General features: G+C 36.7%; 1 protein-coding gene across 1 annotated transcript; it reads right to left on the bottom strand.

The window, feature by feature from the left end:
- Positions 1-8: 8 nt before the first annotated feature.
- On the bottom strand, positions 9-3,440 carry LOC127791444 (probable LRR receptor-like serine/threonine-protein kinase At1g05700). The gene is made up of 8 exons (XM_052321330.1): positions 3,237-3,440; positions 2,453-2,984; positions 1,791-2,260; positions 1,497-1,629; positions 1,326-1,394; positions 1,174-1,245; positions 1,006-1,077; positions 9-926 (listed from the first exon to the last, which is right to left on the bottom strand). Exons 1-8 carry the CDS (start codon positions 3,295-3,297, stop codon positions 290-292), a joined length of 2,046 nt encoding a protein of 681 aa, XP_052177290.1. The 5' UTR covers positions 3,298-3,440; the 3' UTR covers positions 9-289.
- Positions 3,441-12,864: the final 9,424 nt, after the last annotated feature.

Below are 12,864 nucleotides of genomic sequence, written 5' to 3'. Positions count from 1 at the left end.
TTCAGGTAATTTGTGGTGATGCTTCCTTTATTGATGCCCTTGAGTTGATTTTAAGAGAATGTGCTTATTTCCCAAGTATGCTCAATTACCCAGAAACATTGATGAGCTCAAATTGCCCAGTTATGTTGGCTATTAATATGCTCCCCATCAATCAGCCTGATTTTTTGTGATCAGAACGTTAAGGTTGACCTGGATACTGAGTTTAGGATGTTAGCGCAAGCACAAGTACCATAGGAGCAATCTTTTCTCACATCCTGCTGCAAATTTCCAGTTCCACGTACACCTGAGATCAATCAAGCTGTGCTAACCTTATCATCTGGCAGTTGTCCTGAAATCGCACCCCCCCCTCCATTAGCAGCTTGTCGAGTTCTTCCATGTCCATGTCGGGTAGTCCTGAAAATTCATTAGGGGTTCCACCATGTGTGCCTGGTGGCATGTTTTCCTCAGATCGATGATCTGAACTTCCAGCATCCATGGTCCCTGGGATATTTTCTTGATCATGGTTTGGCCCATTATGCTGATTGGCACTTGCTGGAACACCGTCCACTTGGAGCCGAACTAGCTCTTCAAGCTCTTCCACATCCATGTCTGGCAGAGCAGACTCTGTTAAATCATATTCAAATGGGACTATATTGCAATGAAGATTGGGGTATGTTGGGCGATTCACAGTTTCAGGGCTCGTAGCTGCTGAAATATCCTCAGGCTCCAAGTTAGCATGCTCCCCTTGCTTCTCCTCATCGTTTTTATCTTCGGGTTGAGCTGGTGCTGTTGCTTGTTCTTGGTTGGGTTTTGGGGCTTTTTGGTGTAGTAGATAAACCAGAACTGCAACTATCAGTATTACTGCGAGAGGTATTCCAACAGCCAATCCAATCAGCATTGCTGTCTTTCTACCTTTCTTCTGATGCAGACTTGGGTTTCCATGTATACTGCAAAGGCAGTGGTAATAAGAATGGATTGTTTTGCTTTGAATTTAACAAGTAGAGTCAGTAACTTTACTTTCAGTACCTGTATTTGATTTTCTTGTTGCTGGTTATGCTATGAGGAACATCTCCAGAGAAGTCATTGTGTGCAAGATTACTGCCAGAAAAAGAGGGAGTAACTATATTCTAATCATTTGCTGGATTTGAACTAATTGCTTCTGCTGTATGTTATACTTTCCATCATTAGACTTACAGTCGCCGGAGATTTGGAAGGTTACCCAGAAACTCTGGGATTGTTCCAGTGAGGCTATTGTTGCTTAGATCACTGAAACAAAAAGAAAGTTAACACAGTGACCGAGAATTGATGGAAAGAAGTGAAAAGTTTTAGGTGATGGAGGACTTAACATGGTGTCAAGAGATTGCATTTGACTGAATTCTGGGAGAGCACCTTGCAAACCATACCCTGAGAGATATCTGAAACCAAGTTTATGATTTCAGTGCCATGGGGTGAAGAATTCTCGTGTCAAAGTGTAAATTTCCTAGAACTACAACAGCTACAAAATAAGTTTACCGTACAGTGAAGTTACTCTAGGAGGATCACTGCCATTGCAGCCCAACCATTGCCACACAGTGTCACTAGGGAGACATGGCTCGCCGCTCCACCCTCCTAGCTGCTCGAACGTGCTTATCAACACCGCTAGTCCATCCACTGCAAAGAAAGTTAAATCATAGATAGAAATAATCGGTAAATAAGAGTTTTTGTTGCTAACCACCTCCCATCATAGTTGAGATAAAGGTTTGGTATGGTGTTGTAGAACGGTATAGAGCAGTGGAGTGTTGAGAGTAGGGTTTTGTTAAACGATCACTTACAGTCATCCTGTGATGTCCCTGACCGGACAAGAGGATCACTGGCTGTGTAAACTTCGATGGCACTGATGATGGGGGGCAGAGTCGAGTCGGCCGTTGGATGGAGCTCGAAGGTTAATGCCCCGGATGCCAGTGCAAGAGCCCATATTCCAGTAATGTTTTGGTACTCTGGACTTGTGATCAAGGACTTATTGTTGACATAAACTCGGAATGATCTCTTCTCATCTGCCTCCAGTTGTCTCATTTCAGTAAAGTAAGCTTCGATGTAATTTTGACTGTTTGGTTTTGCAATCTGGAAAGTCAGGCTAATCGAATTCGTACGGTTTGTAGCTTCTACCGCATCAAACATGGCTAAAAGAGGAGGAGACTCGTTGACTATAGAGTAGTAGACAATGGTATCAGCTGAAACTGGGTTCAAATCATCAGGAATTGATGGTTCCCATATTCTGTTGTATTTGTCACCCCCATATATCCTAATCAAACCCATGACAAGTCCATAATCATTTGATTAGTTGGATAGAAGTGATACATATGTTAGAATTCATGCGATCAACTCTACATGATATAAAAGCTTGATATTTGTTGTTGTCAATTGGATTTTACCCAATAATTCAAAAGAGAAGCACCACTATCGCACAGATGATCCCCCGAATGTAGTATCTTACCCCAGGATTTTGTCTTGTGGTTGTGCTCCATAGTTTAACCGGGAGCTCTTGAGCCAGGCCAGGTCTCTGTTCATGCCATAATACAGATTGCTGGGCAGCGGCCACACTTCCAAAGAAGAAATGAAGGGGAACTCATCAGCCCTCGTTCGAGCCAGGCACACGCTGATATTATCGCGCTCGCTCGGGTAGATGACTTCATAATAGACAGGTCCTTCGAGGGAGCTCACCACCGTGATCCATTTATTCCCATCAATCTCTATGTCGAAAGCTGGTGGCTTGGCGAGCAAGTCATAGTTGCCGTAGTGAAAACTAGCCCGGATGACATGTCTTGTTGTGTCTCCTGTTGGCAATGTGTAGCAGTTCTTATTCTGCTGCCTGAAGACTCTCAGAGAGTTCAGAACATCCAGGGTGCTAATCACGTTAACCTCTCTGTTTTCGCCGGTTTTGATGAATCCCTCGTCTGCTCGCCAGAAGACTCCTTCGGGATCTGGATAGCTTATTGGTGATCCGCAGTCTATGCTCAGCCATGTACCTAACAGTTCAGGGTTTTGGTAAAAACTCACCGATTTGTAGTGAATAATTAGCAGTAATATTTGACCCTAAAAGCATCATGAACCGATAAGTTTATAAATTGATTTCCTTGACAGGCATGTATAGTTGTAAGACATCAAAGAAAGCAGTCAAATTTCGTGGGAAATGATCAAAACTTTTGCTTAGATTCAATATAAAAAAAAAAAAAAAAAACTTTGCAATTACAAACTTATGAAGAAAATTAGAAGGGAACCTTGAGATTGTGCTTTTACAACAAGGAGAACCATCAGCAGCAAGATTTCCCAGTGTTCCATGGAAGCTTCAGTACTCCTCAGTTCCACAAAAACAAGTTAGTTTCTGTTTTGTGTTCAGAAATATACGAGGCCGACACTGTTTGATGATTACAACATGTTCTTAGAAGATTAGAGGTCGACACTGTTTGATGATTACAAGATGTTTTAGAAGCTTATATGGTTGCGACATTCTTATTATATGTAATTAGGATATATACACTTTGTTAATATAAAAAGGGAAAACAATGTTATGAATTTTGTTGCTTGCCTGTGACTTATTATGATTAATTAATTATCTAAGAACAGAGGGATGATGGTGACAGGGATCTCCGCGCCGTTGAGGCCATGGCGTTTGGACGGTTGAAGCAAACCATTACTTGTAGTTAATTTCAGCTGCATGCCCCACAAGCACCAGCTAGCTAATTCACAATGTCATATGTAACTCATATTTATCTATTGAGAAATGACAACAACAAAAAAAAATATACACACATATATATACATATATTATAGGGAAGTAATGAGTTGTGAATAATAGATAACCCTACATAAAGTTGTTAAAATCAAGATTTTAAGTAAAATTGAAAGAGGGTCTATAAAATTGAATTGTAAACTCGGATAGTATAATCTTAAAATTTTAGAGATAATTAAAAATATTTTTTAATAGATGTAAATATATGTTTAAAATGACATAATTTTATAAAAAATAAATTAATAATATGATTATTATAATTTACAACTATATTCCATATGAATAAAGTACATGTATGTACTTATTTTAAAATAAATTCATTTATTAATTTCAAAAATATTATATAATATGAAATTTTTAAATATTAAGTCCATCTTTTGTCATCGTTCATCCATAATTAAAATTTTAAATATTAATTTATATATAATATAAATTTTCATAAGTCAATCATACCTTAATATAAATAAAAACAATACATATTGTTAAACCTATAACAAAAGCATGCGAATTTATGACTTTACAGACCAAATTTATAGAGTTTATAGACCAAATTTATAGAGCATTTAGTATTGAATCGCGAGTTAACTCTTATTTTATGAAAATTTGAGTTTATAAGCAAGTTAACTCCTTTAAAACTACATGACTCGTAAACTCGTACAAGTAGGCTTGCGAGTTTGACAACAATATGAATCTACATATGATTTATAGTAAAATGTTCGGGATGCGTTTGAGAAGTGTCTTTGATATCTAAGTTAAGAGTTGGTTATTCAGGCAAATGGAAGTAGTGAATTTATGAAATTATGTATGATGTAATATGAACGGAATATAATTACGATAATGTACACTATCAATAAATAATGAGAGCACAAAGGTGCTAACGAGACAATTTTTTATACTTAAGAGGGTCTACATCTTTTTATACTTAAAAGGAAGTTTAGCCATACTAGATTTTCTTATGGTTTACAATAATTTGTAAACAAGACTATGAGTCACTTTTATTTTTCTTGTATAGATAAAGTGGTAGAAGCCTCGTTATCATTTTGAAATTCTCCATTGGTTATCTAAGGGTACTCATACCTCTTGTGGTAGTTATCTTAATGTAGCATTTGTGTTGAAGGGCTAGCATGATAACTAGGCACGATAGCAATCTACATGTCTAGATATTAATGGTGTATATATCAGACAATATTATATTAAAATAACTCAAATTTAAAAAAAAATTGTTGTTACGTCTATATGCTGTACAAAAAGCTCTCATAATATATGGTTCTTTATTAATTAATGAATAATTTCTATTAGATCAATTATAATTTTTGAGAATGTGATGAGCTTTTAACGCCCTGTTACTGTTGCGATTAAAGGAGTTTAAAATTTTGTAAGATCGAGGCATTACTCAATATAATTCTTTGTATTTAGACTTTATTAGAATTACTGATATTTTAATTTTAGCTTTCTTAAACAAATTAACATTTGTTAGGGACACACACACACATCAAGATCCTTGAAGATACAAAAATTCCCAAATTCCCTCCTCCAACGGCTGCAACCCTTACTAGTTTTGGATTAGGATATTTTTGTTTTTTCTTTACGATTTTTATGTGTTAATAACAATTTGAAATGTATTAATATTGCCACCCAAAAAAATAACTCTTACTAAAAAGTGTCATTAACTGAATGTCCCCAAAATACTTCCATTTGGAGTATGGTGCCTTCTCCTTTAAAGTACATTATGCTTATCATGTGTTAATATGATATCCTTATGTGTTACATTCTATTTTTCTTTCTTATTTTAATACTAGATTTTTTATAATTTCATTTATTATTTTTATTTTTACACCATACTTTTTAAATATTAGTGTTCAACGAATATTTTAGTAGTTACTAAGACACGATAGTAAGACTTTGAGAGTAACGATTGTGTGGATGAGGCCATCGGTGAACTGCCAGTGTTGCAATATTCAAAATGAGACCAATTTCCAATTCTACAAATACACTCGATCATCATCAGGTAATCTCATAGCCTTGAGATAAGCATTTGTGACAGATATTTTGAAAATCATGATTTGAGTTAAGATTGTCCAAATAAGATGGAGTTTTTTTAGCAATATGGCATTGACAAAGGCGATGGTGTGATTTTGGAAAAACCTCTTTGATTGCATTCGACATTGCTGCATCTTGGTCATTAAATATTATTTTTATTTGCTTACTTTCCATTAAATTTAATAACATTTTGAACAACTACTCAAATGTGTTTGGTGTCTTACCAAATAAAAAACTGTTGGTTTTGACGTAGAGAAAAAACAGAACACAATGGCTGGAAAAGCTGATTTCATTTGATTCAAAACCATACTTATAGAGATTACAGCCAAGACATTCAGACACATTACCAACTCTACCAACTCCTATCTGCAGATATGCAGCTTAAATTAAGCTCATTCACTCCTTTTACAAAAAAAAATAAGCTTAAATCAAGCTTCACAACTTGTCAAAAGTATCTAGATACATCTAGTTAAATCATAAAGATTTTTCCAACAGTGACAGCAAGCTTGTCACAGCACCATCACTCCTCCTTGGCAAGTTTGCTGCTAACTCCAAGCATCAATCTTAGCTGTTCAAATTTGGTCCTTGGTAGTGCCTTGGTCAGTATATCAGCCATTTGAACTTCAGAGCTGCAATGCATCAGATCAACTTCTTTCTCATTCTCTGCTTCTCTTATGAAATGATATTTGATTTTTATATGCTTGGTTTTTCCATGAAAGACTAGATTCTTGGCAATTGCAACTGCTGACTTGTTATCACAATAAATCTCAGTAGAGTTCTTCTGTTCTTGCTTCAAGTCAACCAATAACTTTCTTAACCAAATAGCTTGATTTACTGCTGCTGCAGCTGCAATATACTCAGCTTCGGCTGTGGATTGCGCCACAGTATCTTGCTTCCTCGAGCTCCAACTGAACACACCCGAACCAATTAGGAATATGAAACCAGATGTGCTCTTCATATCTTCATTTGAGCCTGCCCAGTCACTATCAGTGTAGCCAACCAATTTTAATTCCGAAGCTTTTCTGAACCAAACTCCATGATCTTCAGTTGCTTTCACATACCTCAACAGCCTTTTTGCAGCTCTTAAATGCACCTCACTTGGTGCCGACATGAATCTGGATAATAAGCTTGCTGCAAACATAATATCTGGCCTTCTTGCCGTTAAATACAACAAACAACCTATCATACTCCTATAGATTCCCTCGTCAACTTTTTCAGCTCCATCTTCTTTAAGTAATTTTTCATTTACTGCCAAAGGAGTGCTAATAGGTTTACAATTCAACATTCCAAACTTCTTAAGAACTTCTCTAGCATATTTCCTTTGGCAAATGAAAATTCCTTGTTGGCTTTGATGAATTTCCATGCCAAGGAAATAAGTCATAACTCCTAAGTCAGTCATCTCAAACATCTCACACATTTGCTTCTTGAATTTTTGTACTAAAGGGATGCAACTCCCTATCACCAAGAGATCATCAACATATAAGGAAACTATCAAAGTTTCTTTATCTTCCTGTTTCACATATAAAGTTGCTTCACTATTGCTCTTGTTGAACCCCAACTTCAAGAGGTAATCATTGATTCTGCTATACCAAGCCCTTGGGGCCTGCTTTAAGCCATATAAAGCTTTCTTGAGTAGATATACTTTATCTTCTTGCCTTTTAACAACAAATCCTTCTGGTTGTTCAACAAAGATCTCCTCCTCCAAATAACCATTTAGAAAAGCAGATTTTACATCTAATTGGAATATTTTCCAGTTTCTTTGAGCAGCTAGAGCAAGCAAAAGTCTAATAGTATCATACCTTGCCACTGGTGCAAAAGTATCTGAGAAATCCACTCCAAATTGTTGAGAGTAGCCCTTCACCACCAATCTAGCTTTAAGCTTGTTAATAGAGCCATCTGAATTCAGTTTGGTTCTATACACCCATTTAACTCCAATAACTTTCTTGTGTTTTGGCCTCTCCACCAATTGCCATGTTTGATTTTTCTCAATCATCTTCAATTCTTCTTCCATAGCCTTCTTCCATTCACTTGAATTAATTGCTTCATGAAAGCTATTGGGTTCAATTGCTGCAACATTGCATCTCACATAAATGTCAGCAAGTGATCTGTCTCCTCTCACTGAAAACTCTTCATCAGAACTTAATTCCTCTTGAATTATAGTTGCATCTTGTTCGTTGGGAGAACTCCCTTCAAAAAGAATCTTCTGTGAAGTTTCAGCAACATTTTTGTCCCAATTCCAGGCTCCAAACTCATCGAATTTCACATTTCTGCTGGTGATAACCTTCCTTGTTTGGACATCGTAAATTCTGTAACCCTTGGCATTGCTGCTATATCCCAAGAAGACACCAGGAATTGCCTTTTGATCTAACTTGTCCCTCTTTACCTCTAGAACAAGAGAATAACATAGACAACCAAAAATTTTGAGATGCTCCATATTTGGTTTAACTCCATTCCAGACTTCAAATGGAGTTTTTCCTTTAAGTGCCTTAGTTGGAAGCTTGTTCAAGAGGTACACAGAGGTGTTGACTGCCTCTGCCCAAAATTCCTTGGGAAGTTTTTTTTCAAACAACAAGCATCTTGCCATCTCCATAATAGTTCTGTTCTTTCTCTCACTCACACCATTTTGTTGAGGAGAGTAGCTAACTGTAAGTTGATGATGAATGCTGGCTTCCTCGCAAAATTGATTGAATTTGTTGGAGATGTATTCAGTCCCATTATCTGATCTCAACACTTTAATCTTGCTGCCACTTTGATTCTCCACTAATGCTTTGAATCTCACAAACACAGCAGCAACTTCTGACTTTTCCTTTAGAAAGAAAACCCAGCACATCCTTGAAAAGTCATCTATGAAAAGAATGAAGTACCTGCTGCCACTCAGAGAAGGTGTCCTCATAGGACCACAAACATCAGTATGAATCAATTGCAATTTTTCAGTTGCTCTCCAGGCTTTATTAATTGAAAAGGGCAGCTTGCTTTGCTTGCCTAACTGACACACCTCACACACACCAACACATTCATGAATTGCAGGCATATTTATAGCTAAACCTTCTTGATGCATGTGTTTAAGTGAAGCATAATTGAAATGACCAAATCTTTTATGCCATAAGACAGATTCATCAACAACACCAGTGAAAGCATGCATTTTTGTCGTTTTCCAATCTAATGGAAAACTTTTATCTTTCATTTTTACTGTGATAAGTTCACAGCCAGCAGGATCAATGATAGTGCATGATTTATCTTTGAACAACAAAGTATAATTTTTTTCCAACAGTTGACCCACACTAAGCAAACTCTGATATATTTCGGGTACAAAAAGAACATCAGGAATGAATTTAGTACCTGATTTTGTCTCCACTGCTACTGTTCCTTTGCCTTTAACATCCACCAACTCACCATTGCCAATTTTAACAGAGGACACGTAAGACCTATCCAACTCCTTGAATGCTGCTGAATTTGAACTCATATGATGCGTGCATCCACTGTCTACCAACCAAACATTTGTATCAAATTTGTTGTTATAACAGGCAACAAAAAGTTGCTCTTCTTGTTGTTGTTGTTGGCTTTCAGCTACTTGAGCTTGTTGGCTCTGTTGTTGCTGCTGCTGAGTTTTGTTCTTACAAACTTTTTCCATGTGACCAAATTGTTTGCAAGATCTACACTGAATTCCTGGTCTGTACCAGCAATATCTCTCAGCATGACTAGTTCCATTGCAATGTGAGCATGGAGGATATTTTCTTCTTCCTTTTCCTTTGCTTCCGTCTGATTCTTTCTTCTCTTTCTCTTTTCTATCATTGGCTTGCTTCCATCCCCCTTTATTGGACTGCATTCCTCTTTTATGAGCAGCCCTAAATGCACCTTCAGAAGCCTCTTCTTGCCTTAGAGCTCTTCTTTGTTCAACTCCTTGAAGAGCATTAGCTAACTCTGAGAGAGTTAGTTTTGAAAGGTCTTTGGAATCCTCCAATGAAGAGATTTTTGATTCAAATCTCTCAGGAAGAGTGACAAGAACCTTCTCCACTATCCTTGTTTCAGGAAACTCATCTCCAAGCAGCCTAATCTGATTCACTACCTTCACTACTCTATTCATGTATTCCTTTACAGATTCAGAATCCTTCATTTTGAGAGTTTCAAACTCTCTTCTCAAGTTTAGCAGCTGCATCTGCCTATTCTTGTCAGTTCCTTGGAACTCCTCTTTCAATTTTTCCCAGGCTTCTTTAGCTGTTTCACAAGTCATAATTCTTGTGAAAATGATCTCTGAGACTGCTTGATGAATGCATGACAGAGCCTTAAATTTCTTAGCCACTTGCTCACTATGATGCTTCACTTGAGCTATGGTTGGACTGTCTGGCAATGGTGGTGGATCCCTACCTGTCTCGACCACTTCCCACAAGTCATATGCCTTTAAATAGGCTGCCATTTTAACACTCCAGATTTGGTAGTTCTCTCCTGCAAATTGTGGTGGTAGTGAAATGGAAAGACTGTTGGCTGCCATGGTTTCACTTCTGGAATTTTTTGCAAAGAGGTTGTGTGTTTCGGTTTTCTGAAGGGGGGAGGACCTTACTAGTTTTTTTTCTCTTTCTCTCACAGCCCTTCTAAGATCAGAGGGCTCTGATACCAAATGTTGGTTTTGACGTAGAGGAAAAACAGAACACAATGGCTGGAAAAGCTGATTTCATTTGATTCAAAACCATACTTATAGAGATTACAGCCAAGACATTCAGACACATTACCAACTCTACCAACTCCTATCTGCAGATATGCAGCTTAAATTAAGCTCATTCACTCCTTTTACAAAAAAAAATAAGCTTAAATCAAGCTTCACAACTTGTCAAAAGTATCTAGATACATCTAGTTAAATCAAAAAGATTTTTCCAACAGTGACAGCAAGCTTGTCACAGCACCATCAAAAACAAACATTATTGTTTGCCAATTGTTGTTGTTGGTAGAATACAATAATTAAAATTTATTTGTTATTGGGGAACTCAGTGAATAGCTAGAAGAACTTGGTGAGCAATGAAGCCTTTCTCGTGGGGGCACTAGTGCAAGGAAAGGTCAGGAGAAAGGCTTGTTCCGTTGTCTGAAGAACAGGTGTGGCGTTAGAGAACAGGTAGAGATGATGATTCCTTACCCGGAGAAGTTTTGTTGTCTTCGGGAACGATCGTAAAACGGACGTAGGTAGTGGAGATCATGCAAGATCGAAGACAGTTAAAAAGGATGCGAAGATTTCTCCCGCACAGAGACTTTCGATGCTTAACTCAAACAAGAGAAACAGGAAATAATATGCTATAATGCAGAATTGCACCAAAGGAGGAAAGGAATGATGTATCGGCACACGTGGACTTGTATGTTCTCCAGAAGAGATATTTCTAGAGATCAGAGTGTGATGGACTCAATGGTCTAAAAGAGCCTCCAAAGGTGGGGGAATAGCCCCCTAAAATGAAGAGATCGATGGGTATTTAAACTCGTCGGTTGGTGATAGGGACATGTGATGCACATATGCGAGGGTACGGTGTGCTTGCCCATGGTGGCATGGTGCTTTTCTCACTATAGGTGCCTTTTCTTTTAAAGTGCATTATGCTTTATCATGTGTTTATATAATATCCTTTTGTATTATATCTTATTTTTCTTTCTTATTTTCACACAGAATCTTTTATAATTACATCTATTATTTTTGTTTTTACACCACACTCTTTAAATATTAGTGTTCAATGAATATTGTAGTAATTATTAGGACAAGATAGTAAGAGTTTGAGAGTAACCATGCTCTTGTGTATTTGTGGTGGGGTTGTTACCTTTATATACTCAATGAAGTATAATTGTAATAGAAGTGTATGTAGTTGAGAGTATTGGCAATCACCTAAATTATAGACTGATAAAATTGAAAATCCTTGCAAACCACCGTTAACTCTAAACAATTAATAACTAACACTGCAAATACTCAAATTAATAAGTGTTTGTGAAGGCCCTGCTGTAGATGTGGAATCCTGGAAGGATGAGGAGAAAGGACAGTGATAAAGAGAATGCTATAAATGGCGGAAGCGTGGTGATGGCAAACGCCAGGCTCACGCACATGTTGCTGTTACACTGAACTTGCTTCTGTTTCCATCAAAGGCTGGGCAGGCCCAATACCTCCATCAGCTCCCATACAATTTCAACAACCAAGCAAGATTCAATCCCAATCCACAGAGAAAGTTAAAGATGCATATTCCCCTCTTCTCTTCTCTTATTCAATCAAGGTTTAAATCTGTTAAAGAGATAAACACTCTTAAAAAGAGTAAAGGTATTGATATAAATAGACATGAGGATATTACATGTTTAAGCAGGTAATATTAGACAGAAATGAGGATATACCCAACAACAATATTAATGGATTCCCTATCCCTATCTCTATGTTTCTTAAAGTGAGTAATACAAAATTGTATTAAAATAAGTTTGAAATGTTTTGGGAACCAAGATATAGAATAATTAAGATAAGGCTGAGAATCATTTCAAAATTTTTATTAGATTGTTTGCTAAAGATTTTGGAATGCATTGGAGGCATATAGGTCATTTTTTTTTTAATTGTCAAGTCTAGGATAAATTTATTTAGAGGGGGAGAGTCTAGATAAATTTATTTGAATTATTCTAATTAAATAAGAAGTCACGTAATTTTTTTTCAAAAAGTTGACAGATAAATTTAACAAATACAATAAAAATAACTCTTATTTGAAATGCTTTCCACATTTCAGTTTTTCTATCCCATATATTGATTAACAAATATGTGAGGAAGCCAAAGTAAAAAAGTCGGTGAACTGGGACAACAGAGAGTTAGAGAGAAAGAAGCAGGGCAAACAAATAATTAGAGAGAGTCTCCATGTTGGTGAATTGTGTTGGTGAGGAAGCTAAAAAGGCAACTGAAGAGAGAGAGAAGGGGAGATAGAGAATCTTAAAATTGAAAACGCGTTCTCTTTATTATTTTGATAAATTATTTCTCAAAACAGAAAATTAAAAAATACATTCTCTTTGAAATTTTGAAAATAATTTTTTCATAATATTCTATTCAATAAATTTGATTATTTAGTAAATTAAAAATATTAATG

The sequence above is a fragment of the Diospyros lotus genome, chromosome 1, assembly GCF_014633365.1.
Source record: "Diospyros lotus cultivar Yz01 chromosome 1, ASM1463336v1, whole genome shotgun sequence".
Lineage (NCBI taxonomy): Eukaryota > Viridiplantae > Streptophyta > Magnoliopsida > Ericales > Ebenaceae > Diospyros > Diospyros lotus.
Note: the sequence above shows the minus strand (reverse complement) of the source record. Positions and strands in the feature narration are given on the sequence as shown.

Excerpts from the sequence above, each read along its gene's own strand:
- LOC127791444 (XM_052321330.1), bottom strand. The coding sequence starts at position 3,297 with ATGGAACACTGGGAAATCTTGCTGCTGATGGTTCTCCTTGTTGTAAAA. Across the intron at positions 1,630-1,790 it reads AGGGACATCACAGGATGACT|TGGATGGACTAGCGGTGTTG; the intron begins GTAAGTGATCGT and ends CTTTCTTTGCAG. Across the intron at positions 927-1,005 it reads AACAAGAAAATCAAATACAG|TATACATGGAAACCCAAGTC; the intron begins GTACTGAAAGTA and ends CTGCCTTTGCAG.